Here is an 11,940-nt window from a genome sequence, read left to right as displayed (position 1 = left end):
AGAAAGTGGCTGCGAAAAGCAAAGTGAATCTTGTGTTTTTCAGTACAATCCCTCAGAATGTCGCACTTGATATTCGAGTTTTTGTGTAGGACGAGGACTAGAGGGTTACTGCCTGCGATAGCTTTTAGAAAGGTCTACCTAGAGGGGGAATATTTAATGGAATGGCTCTGGATATGCCATCTCCATGCTTAAAGAAATCTATAGTTCTTGTTTCGCTGTATAACGCACTGCTGTTACCTGTCACCAACACGATTATCAGGAGAACTCCATGACATTCCATACATGTGTTTACTAATATCCACATATAGATCGAGATTCGTGTCAGCCCGCACCAAGCCAAGTCCCGTCATTGGGACACGGTCGGACATGGCGGGGCATGGGGGGACATGGAGGGTCACACGTTCATACGGACAATATTGTAAAATTACATGAGATGTTTTTACTTGAGAGGGTATGTAAACTTAGCTTGCCTACGGTACAAAATTTCTTATCGTCCAATAAGGAAACAAATTCTAGTCGATTACCTCGACTATCAGATACTACGCAGCTAAATCAAAATATGGATGGAACATTGATAGATAGCAAAACTAAAATAAAATATTTTTTTCGAATTTGTTAGATTTTTGGCGTTTATCGACGTGTCCAAAATCTGTTTTGCCTAACCAAGTTGCTAAGATACTCAATCAAAATAGGACAATGTTTAAAAAGTGTGGTCGTGGCAGCATCGGACGTCTAGGTTTTAAGAATCTGCGACCTATTTTTCAACTTACTAGCAATTATATTTACCAAAATCACGGACAAACGGACAAACAGACTAACGGACATGGTCAGATCGACTCGGCAATTGATTCTGATCAAGAATATAAACACTTTATAGGGTCGGAAAAGTTTTCTTCTAACAGCTACTTACTTTTCAAAGCACCTAGCATACCCTGTACTCTTCGAGTAACAGGTGTTTAACAGCGGCAGCAATATCGCCTTATCAGCAGAGGTAAATACAAAGGGAACGAGGCGTAGGGATTGATAAGCAGGTTTGATTAGACGGAGATTACTCCAAGCTCAACGAGCTAATAATCATAGAAATGTAGTATTTTTTGCACAACCGTGACAAGTGGACGGGCATCCGAGAAATATGCCTAAGGAAACCGTAATTTTGGCTTACTCCGGTGGCCTGGACACTAGTTGCGTCCTCAAGTGGTTGCTGGACAAGCAGTATGAGGTCATTTGCGTCCTGGCCGATGTAGGCCAGAAGGAAGATTTCACCGCCGCCGAGAAGAAGGCTCTTAAGATTGGCGCAAAAAAGGTTGTCCAACCAGAAGTGTGGCATATGTAGATACATGTCGGATGAAATTGAAATTTCGGAATTAATTAATTTTCGAATATATACTTGTTTCGTCCTATCGACTCAGGTTATCGTGGCCGATGTCAAGCAGTCCTTCGTCGAGGACTATATCTGGCCGGCCGTACAAATGGGTCTGGTGTACGAGGAGCGCTATCTACTGGGCACTTCTCTGGCCAGGCCCTGCATCAGTGTAGCCCTGATGGAGGTCGCCCGCGAGTATGGAGCCAAGTATCTGGCCCACGGAGCCACCGGAAAGGGAAACGACCAGGTGCGCTTCGAGTTGTGCGCCTACGCCCTGAAACCGGATCTGAAGGTACGTACAAAATTTTTAGAGGTATCCGTACTAATTGAGTGGTAAGACCCGTCGGGTTGGATTGCCTCTCTTATCAGCCCCTTATCGCACGCCAAGTCAACAACAAAGTTGTGCGTACCCAAGTTGTCTGACTAGCTACATTAACATCTTTGAGTGTAATCTATAAACAAATCAATGCTACAAGAAGTGCCGTGAACGCATAAAATTTTAGCTTTTGGTTTGTGGTTTAAACCGTAACGATCGAGTAGGTTCCGGTTTAAGAACCGGTTCGTCGACATGCTGATCAAATCCATTTCAAGTTACGGCTTAAATCCGTTTTGCTTGTTACTTTGAAATCACAAAGATTGCACTATTTTTTAGTTTTTCTTCATTTCAAATAAAGAAGTCAAGAGCTTTTTGGTTTGCCATGGTTTTTGTTGCTTAGCAGGCAGAATATTTCATCACAATGATCGATTTATATGAACTGGTACTAAATTAATGTTCTTTTGAGTGTTAGTAACGTCAAAAAGCCCCATTTCAACCGACAAATAGAAAATAGAAATTTAATATACATATGTGATCAAATTTAAAGATTTGACTGTGCTATAAACGCGAAATCGACTTTTTTCCAGATCATCGCTCCCTGGAGGGATGTAGAATTCTGCTGCCAGTTTCAAGGTCGACAGGACCTCATTGCCTATGCCCAGCAACACGGAATCGAGGTAAGCGCCAAGCCAGCCACACCCTGGAGCACCGATGCCAACATCCTGCACATCAGCTACGAGTCCGGAATACTCGAAGATCCCAACACAGTGGCTCCGGAAAATCTCTACGAGATGACAGTCGATCCCCTGACAAGGGCTCCACGGGATCCGGTTCACTTGGTCATTCAATTTGATCGGGGACTGCCCTCCAGTGTGGAGGATTTGCCCGGCGGTCGGGTCTACACTAAACCCCTGGAGATGCTAGATTTCCTCAATAAGCTTGGCGGATCATATGGCATTGGGCGGATTGACATCGTGGAAAATCGCTTTGTGGGACTGAAGTCCCGGGGGGTGTACGAGACGCCTGGAGGCACCATCCTCTTTGCTGCCCACCAGGACCTCGAGGTGTTTGCTTTGGACCGCGAAGTACTCCGCACCAAGCAGGTTCTCCGGGATCGCATGGCCGACTACGTGTACAATGGCTTCTGGTTCAGTCCCGAGGCAATTTATGCCCGTAAATGTATCGAGTTGGCCGAGCAGCGGGTCTCCGGGAAGGTCACCGTGGAACTGGCCCCAGGCTATTGCCGTGCCATCGCCCGAAAGGCGGCGAAGGATGTGGGAGCTCTTTACAACGAACAGCTCGTATCTATGGACGTCCATGGTGGCTATGTGCCGCAGGATGCCGGTGGATTTATCGCCATCAATGCGGTCCGAATCAGGGAACATGTCCGAGCGTTCGGTGCCTACGATGTGCCAACGAAGAAAAACTGAACGAAAAAGATAGAATTAATTAAAATGTCATACTTTTGTTTTTGTGTTTACCTTAAAAACGTTTATGCATACATATATAATACATACACATTTATAATGACCAAACCAAGGCGATAGAACACACATTGCTTGATTTTGTCCAGCATACAAATATTTGACTTACACAAATAATTTTCGTTTGGCATGGAGGATAGTTTTGGTCCTATTAATAAGACTATGACTAACTAGTTCCAGATAGTAGACATCAACTTTGCCAATTAGTAGACACCAAGGAAAGAATGGACAACAATAAGACATATCGATTATCCTGACGACTCGCACAGTCTCTATAACAATACGATTAGGAACAACATTTTTGCCGCATATGCAAATCATACTCTTTTTGTTTGTTTTCCCTCTTTTTTTTCTTTTGTTTTCTTTTCCTGGGAGGAACATTATCCGTGTATAATCCTTTCACATTCCCAGGTGGAGTATATCTGACCACGAAAACCCCTTGAAGAGCACTAAGGAACGGGGATCAATTCTCACCGAATAAGAATGTGTCTTATCTTCTAGATATAAACTTACTTTATGTTAGCGTCGCCATATCCCAAGGAAACGGACGACCTCCAAATCATGGCAGTAAAATCTTTAGCCTTGGGGTCTAAAATATCGAACTTCCTTCCATTATACCAGTTCTTGACACATCTCGACAGTGCTCCCCTCTTTACTTCAAATCTGCAGATGCTTTCTGTGTAATCCTTGTTAGTGGGGTCCGAATAGTTAAGAGTCGCCGACTTGGACAGTTTCTGTGTAGTTCAACCTCTTAGGCAAGCAGGGTAAGGGGAGCTGGCTTTAATCATACCCAAGCATAACTTTGGCATCCCTTACTGAGCACGTTGTCCAATGTCAATTTTGGGACTCCATGGCGATCTCTTCTCTTGTTTATTTCCCTTAGAACTATTCCAGCATTGTCATGGTTTATGGCAAAGTTTCGATCGAACTGAAATGGATGTTGGATCGTAAGATGTTACAGGCACGTCAATCTTGTCAAGTACCTCGCTTATCGCTACTAAAAACACAATTACTAGACTCCTTATTAAAAGCATAGTTTTGAAAAGAGGCTCTTCGGGAGTCTCGCTACGAAAATTTTGGCATCTAATATTTTAACATTGTGGCGTTGTTCTGAAAGGTTTTTCTATGCTCGATTATACACTCAGAGAAAAAACCGTTATCAATCGGTTTGAGAATTAGATATCAAAATCTAGCCAAGAATGAATCGAGATAACCCATTCTCAGATTTCAAATGACTCTCATTAGCCCCTCTCCCTTTCTTTACGTCGATCTTCCTCAATCTAATAACCGATACTGATTTCGTCTGAAAATGTCAATATTGAGATCGTATTCGTCTCGAAATCAAGAATGTTTCTTCTCATGAGAATGATTGATGCCACTGAGTACGCTGAGCACAACCGATCTCGGTTTTTTGTCGTTCTCAAATTTTCTGGGTGTACAAGTTTGAACTAGAATCAGTTGCACAACTTCTTTAACTCAACCTGTGCACCTCAGTAATGCCCAATCAAATTCGAATCAAGTGCAGCCTAGCTGAAAAAAATTGTTTTTTTTTACATATGTATGTACATACATGCACTTCAGATTGGCAAGTACGAGTAGATGTGTAATTTCCATTGCAATCAATTCGATTGTTTGTTTAATAAATCTGCTGCTCAAGTGTGGCGGCTGGACACTTGCAAAGGCAGTCGAATACACAATTAATGAAATACTATCATATAAATAAATATACATACATCATTCCCAGTATTTGCCAGAGCTGAGACAAAAGCAAACAGAGGAGCCAACACATCTGCTCCACCATGGATTTCCCAATTGCATTAATCTTGTTTCCGGAGTGGCCCAGGTCCGGCGAAAGACGAGCAAAACAAAAGATGCTTCTTGTGAGTACACAATCGCACATACATAAATGCAAAAACTAATATTATTACAACAAATAAATAGAGGAAAGTCCGACAGCAGCAGAAACACAGGATTGGGTTGTATTTCAGGCTTCTTGGATATTTATACGAGTATGTCCGTCTGCATCTGTGCCTCCGTGTGTAGGCAAACATTGTCCTTCTATTGACATGAATTGATGAGCGAGCAAGACATTTCCCAGCCCAGGGATTCACAGAGCTAACGACGAAGAACCAAGCGATGACAACTTTCGACAGATCCAGAAGCTCCCGAAGGACATCGAGCACCAATATTTGACTTGGTCTCGTTGGCACAACTACTTCGGGATAAGGACATATAAACTGCGAAAATATAATAGCGGAGAATTCCTATTAAGCGGCGAATTTCAAGTTCAATCCAGGTTGAAAAAATAATAAATAATTTTCGATTTATTTTAATGTAGGTGCTTAAATAATGGTTGCATCAAGCTTTCCCGATTCTCTATCGATTCCTGATGAGCACAAGACCAATTGCTCTTTTTGCTTGAAAACCGGAGTGCCGAATTCAACGGAACTATGCCCCAAAACGCCTTTGTCTGGTGGTCAATCGCATCGCTGGAGCATGGCAACAAATTTGGGCCTCGAAACCGCGCCTGTGAACCAACTTAACTGAAATCGAACTGAACTCGGCCCTCGTGCAGACCATCCATCCATATCCATCCATCGGTGCATCCAGGAATCTATCCATCCATCAGTGGCAGATACAATGTTGCTTTTGTGGGTTGCGCTGCCTGCTGCTGGCATACGATCAGAATCAGACAGCGTTGACGCTTCAACTTTGTGCTAAACTGGGTGAACGGCAAAAAGGGCTTTGGCCCAAATGTGGGCAAATGCAACGCCAGCCCCACAACGCCATAAATGCTGAAAAAGTTAAGCTCTCGGTTTTTGCGGGATTATTTGCGAGCGTTCAAAGGATGTCGTTAGTCCTTTGCGATTCGCAGGCGCAACTTTTGCGAAACCCAGCTTTCTCTCTGGTTTTTGCGGCCCCTGTGTGTGTGTTTGTGTCGCCTTTATTGCCGTGCTGCTCATTGAAGTTGATAAATTGAATCAAAGGTTAACTTTGTGAAAAGTGTGAAGTATGATTAACAACATAGCGGAAAGCGGCATAAATCGCGCATTTAAATGGCTGCTAATTTTCGCCAGTTACACGAGGATATCCATCCTAGCTGGGCAAATTGATTTAGTCGAACTGTAAACAGAACTCAAGAGACCAGCACCAAATTCCCCAGATACAAAACAGAATGATAAAATAGAAGTCTCTGTAATTGCAAAGAGAAACACGCTCCGTCTCTTTCTCTGGACCTGTCTCAAAGCTGTCGGAGCTGGCAACAACAGCAAGAAATTTATGGCCAACTTTAACTGGAAGCAGGAGCTAGGAGACGAGGTATCCTGGCACGCCCAATACACTTCAGCAAACATAAATTTATTTATGAGCATGTGCCCTCCCCCTTCCCTGCCCCATCCTTTCTGAATCGCATACACGCCCTCCCTCCCTTGTCGGGAAGAGGGGAGGGGTCCTTCCGCCGAAGCTCACAAATTGTTTGGGGTGAATTTTAATTGCTCCTCATTGTTTTGATAGCACCCCATACAGCTACTCCCTGCTCCCTTACCGGCTGACCATGGAATGGGGGAACTATAGGGATTAGAAAAGTCCTGACCTATGGCTGCTTGGGCTTGTAGTTCGTTCTGGAATTTGTAACAAAATAAATGAATAGAATACGATAGAAAAGGAGAGTTTTTAAGCGTGATCTTCAACACTATATTTAATTGTAATGCACTTGGTATTTTTTTCATTTATGCTCTTAGTTCATTATTCTTGGCCAATGGTTCGGCGATTTGTATTTTATTTGTCCCTGTTGTGAAGACCCTTCCGCCTCATTGTATTCAAGAATTCGTCTTGGTGTCCTCTTTGCTATCCAAGCGAAAGTCCTGACCTCTTTCGAGCGCTTTGATTTTAATTATCACGCAGTTGCACTCACCCAGCTGGGCTGTCGCTGTCTCCATGACTCCTGGCTTCTGACTCACGACATCCGACATCGTACTTCCGATTTCCGGCACCCTCCTCCGGACCTTTCGTCCTGCTCCTTCGCGGCGCCAAAACTATGGGCAAAAGGAATTTTAATATTGAAATTTGTTTGCGCGGGCTTTGTTGTAGTTGCTGGCCCTGCCGTTGGATGCATTCTCATTTTGTAATTAAGTGCAGACAGAAGTTGAAATCAGGTCACTCATACGCCCCATTGGCCGACGGTGTGACGCTGCGTTGTCCGTGGGAAAACTTAATTTTTCAAATGAATGAATTTTTGAGTCCCAGCAGCGAAGGCGCAATGGCTTTTCAAATTATTACACTTGGCAGCAGAGGAGAGGCGCTCTTCTGTTTGTCTTTTTCATTTCCAAGTCGACAGCAGCAGCTGCAGGTAATGTTGAAGGCCAAGATCTGGGGACGAGCGAAACTAATTAATTTCTGAACATCCCAGGTGGACCTAGGAATTCATACATTTTTTGTGCTGCCGCGGGATGATATTGTTTTTCAGCTCCCGCTCCCTTTCACGTAAATATGCAAATCGCAGAGCGAAACTTTTTCTGTGCAATTGAAATTGAGTTTTAAAGTTTCGAAATCCATTTTAATGCATTTCGCTCCACTCTTTTCCGCGCATGCAGCTCGCAAAAGAAAAGCGGGTAAAAGCCGGGAGCACAAGGTAACTACAAAATTCCAGATACAATTTTACAACAGAATGTTGCCCTGCCAACGCGGCACGTGGAACGTGGCCAGATTATGCTGCATTATCACCTGTAAATCCTTATTGGCAATCAAAACTTTGCCAACAGCGCTGGTCCTGACCATCTCCAACCTTCCCCCACCCCATTTCACCCATCGCCAGCTTTCTCTATTTTTCGTTAGTATTTGTATTTGCTACTTTCAATGGATTCTGTGAAATCTGCGAAATCTGTGCATGCAAGCAAACTTTTAATTTTATTGGAAAACTTGTTGAGTTTTTTCGGTACGGCATATTTTTATGTCCTTAACGAAAAAATCGGAGAGGGTCTTCGGAACCATAAACGTTGTTTTAATGAAAGTCAGTGCTATCAGTTATCCTATCATTGAAACATTTTTTTTTTTGTGTAATTAATCAAGTTTCCAACTGCATCTGCAGCAAGTGTAATTAATTTCTTTTTACCCTTCACGCAGAGAATGGCCTTACTCAATTACTTCTTTCTAAACTATCCGAAACTCTTAATAGAGTTCTGGCAGCTTATTACTTAAATCTGAAGTACCAGTCATCGCAATGCCAAAAATATTTTCGACACAAAACCAATGCAATCAAAATCAATATAACAGTCCCCGCTCAAAAAACGACCCAGATATTTTTTTCACACAGCCTAAACCAAGCTTCAAAAGTTCGAATCCCCCTGAATCCGGCTGCTCTGCAATTGATGTCCCAATGCAATTACCGGCGCATTGTGCCGCTGACAGTGTGGATTTGAGAGGCGGTTAAATGCCGCTCCGAATTATTTTGGCAAGGCCTCAGCCGAACATCGCGGAACTGTTTTGAAGGCTGACAAGCCCCAGGTCGATGTGTGGAAAATTGCACCTTGGCCCACACCTTCGCCTACCAGCTAATCACGCGGGCGGTGGCAAGGATGCAGGACGAGGATGACAGGATGGCAACCGCATCACACGGCACCGCAGCATATTTCCGTCACCGATTGCCTGCCGATTGCATCGACGGCTTGCCAGTCGCCTGGATGCATTGCCATTAAACTGCAAATCCGCAGTCGAGCAATTCTCGCATGTAATGCTGATGTCGACATTTTACTGCTGCTGCTGCCACTGCTGCTGCAACTGGCATTGGTGCTGGTGCTGCTGCTGATGATGCGGGCTCGTGTTTTGCCACAACAGCGCGCCACTGCCAGTGCAGCGACACCTTCTGTGGCAACAAGGAAGCCGGAGCAGACATTTCACCCCATGCCAGACCATTTTCGTCGTCCCCATTTTTGCGCCCTCATCCCCTGAAAAAGCAGCTCTTAAGCATGGCTGCTGTTGTTGTTGCTGTTGCTGCCACTGCTGATGCTGCTGCGATCGGCAGCTGCTGCTGTTGTGGATTTTTGCATCGCCCTGCCAAGGGGAACTAAGGACACAGGGCGAAGGAGGAGCAGGGCGCAGGACGAGGAGCAACTGCGGAAACTGCAGCAGCAACAGCCATAAAATCCTTTGCAATCAGTTGCATGCAACAAACACTTTGGTTCATGTTCCCACAGCGCCTCCTCCGTCTTTTGTGCAGTGGGCAAAATTACATATTGAGTTTGAAATATTCACTGCAATATACGCTTATTTATTTACATCAAATAAATGTGTACAAATATACAATAAAAAATTGGACATTTAACGTTTGCGAAAGCACTTAAAAAAGTACTTAATAGCACTTTAAAGGTAGGCCTACATACGAAATGTATTTTCTGTTTATAAATTTTACATTAACATATATTATTACTGACATCCCGACTATACAGTTTATTGTAGCTTCAATATTTTACAAATGTAAACTTTAAACTTTTATTTACAGTGCATGCAAGTCACGGCTTACAGGGGCTCCAGGAATGCAAGGGAATCGAACCCGGAATCAACACACAAGCTTGGACCCCAGAAGAGGCCACATTTACGTTTGTCTATTTGGGATTTCTTATCGTTGTTGCTGGCGAAGACACAAACACATACGCAGGAATACAAAACAATTTCCTAATGCTGAGAATTGGCTTTTGTGCAATTTACAGTTCTCGGGTACTTAAAAATAATTTGAAATCTGAAGTGTTGCTGCTTTTCCGATAACTCCCAAATGCGAAATAAATGTCCGCACATTAGACGACGTAAAATTTAAAGCTATTACCATGTTAAAATGGAACAAATCACACCTTAATCAGACTTTAAAGTCTGATTTTCTATTGAAAGTGAGGTTGAAGATTCAAAGTAATTAAATTTCTTAATTAACCTATTAGGAATCCGTATATCGTAAATAAGCAAATGTATTGTTTAAACCATTGTTTTGACATAGCACCCTTTAATGCTATACACAATTAATTGGTTCATACATTCCAAACTAACAAATATTATATTCAATTCCTGTTAGATACAAAAGTTGATAGGAAATCAAAGACAACAATGTAGTCTAATAATATTCATTGAAATCCATTTGAATTTCAGCCATTTAAAGTCCGGATTTTCGCCTGACCCACGGATACTATTGAAAGTTGAGCCGAGCTGCCATTGAAGAGATTAAATTCACATTCCATTTCATTCCCTACGTGGATTTGACTGCGTAACGCAGTTGAAAACTAAACTCGGGGCTAACAACTGTCGGGTGTCCTGATGTCCTGGTGTCCCAGTGTCCTGGCGACGTGTGTAGCTGTCGCACGAAACTATCGAACGGAAAACAGAAAGCCATCAGCCTGATTTGTACCCCAAATGGAATGGTGTGTGCGACAAACATTCGGATATGGTATAAAAATCCGCTCGACATCAAAAAACTAGTGAGACACCAAAGCGGGCTAACTTTTTGAATATTTAGCAGAAATGTCGGCGCACAAGAGCGAAGTGGAACAACTGACCGAATCTGAATTTGGATCACAAAAAATGAATGCTGTGCATTGTGGGGCACTGAAAGTGCTGCAGGGCACAGGGTTGAGTTCTTTCCCTGCTGGGGTCTGCGGGAAAATGTGGAAATATTTTTGGCTCTGTCACAACATCCGGCATGCCACATGCACTTCACCATCGCCTGCCAACTGAAGTCGGTTAGTGGCCTAAGCTCTTGGAGTTTCGCCGGAGAAAGGTGGGGATTCCCCGGAGTGCCTGGAAAGCATACTTTAAGATACCACAATTGGGAGAGCGCTGGTGAAATGAATTGTTTGCGGGCAATTATTATTTGAGAAGCATTTTAATGATTCCAGCCACTTAGGGGCGTAATTAGAGCATCTTTGGCAGCAAGCGCTGCACAACGAAGAAGCGATCCGATTCAGTTGCAGTGGCAATTATAATTTCAATTTTACGATTTTTCGAGAACGAGTTTTCCGCAGCCAAAGTCGGTCTGCAGCTTTTCCGACACTCTTCCTTTCAGCCCCCCGCTCTCCCAATTGTCTGGCTTTTGTTTATGCCAGTTGTGTGCTCCGAAGTGCTTAGTCTTAATTCCGGGCCAAAGACAAAGAAAACGAAACAGTGTGCAGCTGGCTGGGGTGGAAATCGTAGTAACAGATACACTAGTGCCTGTTGGAAGATGTGTTGCATACCTGTGCACTCACTAAATTTGTGTCCTTAAAATAAAAACTCACTGAAAAAATATAGACGTTGGCGAATAATTACAGTACGGATATGTTAAAGCGTTCTGTTAAGAAATGATAAATGGTTATACAATACAAGGCAAAATATTTGGTGGCACAAAGGGAACAACCACTGTACATGTACAGCTCCAAGTCCACTTCAGTGCAGCACAGTCGCTTGTGGAAGTTGGTCATACTTAATTGGAGCTTGTGTTGCTCCAAATGAGTTTTTCCCCTCCAGTGCCACGTGAGAGATTATGGGGAATATTGGAGCAACACACAATTCAGCACAACAATGGAGCCCCACTCTCCTTGGGGTTCACCGCTCTATCATTAGCACAAAGACCAGGATAATCAAACGACTTCACGTGCCTGAAATGGAATCCGTTTCCGATTTCCTTGCTCGCCCAAAAACCGATTTGATTTGATTTCTCCGTGCCGCCGTGTCAAACGTGTTGGGATCCTTCGTCATCGCCACCGCCACCGCCACGCCCCGAAAAACCCATTGGAAAACATTTACATTTGCACCGACTCGTG

The 11,940-nt window shown here is 43.5% G+C and overlaps 2 protein-coding genes across 3 annotated transcripts; one reads left to right on the top strand and one right to left on the bottom strand.

The window, feature by feature from the left end:
* Positions 1 to 1,084: 1,084 nt before the first annotated feature.
* On the top strand, positions 1,085 to 3,257 carry Ass (Argininosuccinate synthase). 2 transcript variants are annotated; one of them, NM_001275395.1, is made up of 3 exons: positions 1,085 to 1,303; positions 1,410 to 1,655; positions 2,267 to 3,257. In NM_001275395.1, exons 1-3 carry the CDS (start codon positions 1,133 to 1,135, stop codon positions 3,107 to 3,109), a joined length of 1,260 nt encoding a protein of 419 aa, NP_001262324.1. In that variant the 5' UTR covers positions 1,085 to 1,132; the 3' UTR covers positions 3,110 to 3,257. The 2 variants fall into 2 exon arrangements, with proteins under 2 accessions (NP_001262324.1, NP_649674.1); NM_141417.3 differs by having other exon boundaries at positions 2,267 to 3,210.
* Positions 2,173 to 4,287, bottom strand: CG31286 (uncharacterized protein). The gene is made up of 6 exons (NM_169152.2): positions 4,147 to 4,287; positions 3,954 to 4,091; positions 3,677 to 3,897; positions 3,487 to 3,612; positions 3,161 to 3,435; positions 2,173 to 3,105 (listed from the first exon to the last, which is right to left on the bottom strand). Exons 1-5 carry the CDS (start codon positions 4,195 to 4,197, stop codon positions 3,354 to 3,356), a joined length of 618 nt encoding a protein of 205 aa, NP_731103.1. The 5' UTR covers positions 4,198 to 4,287; the 3' UTR covers positions 2,173 to 3,105; positions 3,161 to 3,353.
* Between the last annotated feature and the right edge of the window lie 7,653 nt (positions 4,288 to 11,940).

Source organism: Drosophila melanogaster, chromosome 3R, assembly GCF_000001215.4.
Source record: "Drosophila melanogaster chromosome 3R".
Lineage (NCBI taxonomy): Eukaryota > Metazoa > Arthropoda > Insecta > Diptera > Drosophilidae > Drosophila > Drosophila melanogaster.
This window is presented reverse-complemented; position numbering and strand designations above follow the sequence as displayed.

Excerpts from the sequence above, each read along its gene's own strand:
- Ass (NM_001275395.1), top strand. The coding sequence starts at position 1,133 with ATGCCTAAGGAAACCGTAATTTTGGCTTACTCCGGTGGCCTGGACACT. Across the intron at positions 1,304-1,409 it reads TTAAGATTGGCGCAAAAAAG|GTTATCGTGGCCGATGTCAA; the intron begins GTTGTCCAACCA and ends CTATCGACTCAG. Across the intron at positions 1,656-2,266 it reads CCCTGAAACCGGATCTGAAG|ATCATCGCTCCCTGGAGGGA; the intron begins GTACGTACAAAA and ends ACTTTTTTCCAG.
- CG31286 (NM_169152.2), bottom strand. The coding sequence starts at position 4,197 with ATGCTTTTAATAAGGAGTCTAGTAATTGTGTTTTTAGTAGCGATAAGC. Across the intron at positions 3,898-3,953 it reads GATGCCAAAGTTATGCTTGG|AAACTGTCCAAGTCGGCGAC; the intron begins GTATGATTAAAG and ends TGAACTACACAG. Across the intron at positions 3,436-3,486 it reads AGGGAAAACAAACAAAAAGA|AGACTGTGCGAGTCGTCAGG; the intron begins GTATGATTTGCA and ends GTATTGTTATAG.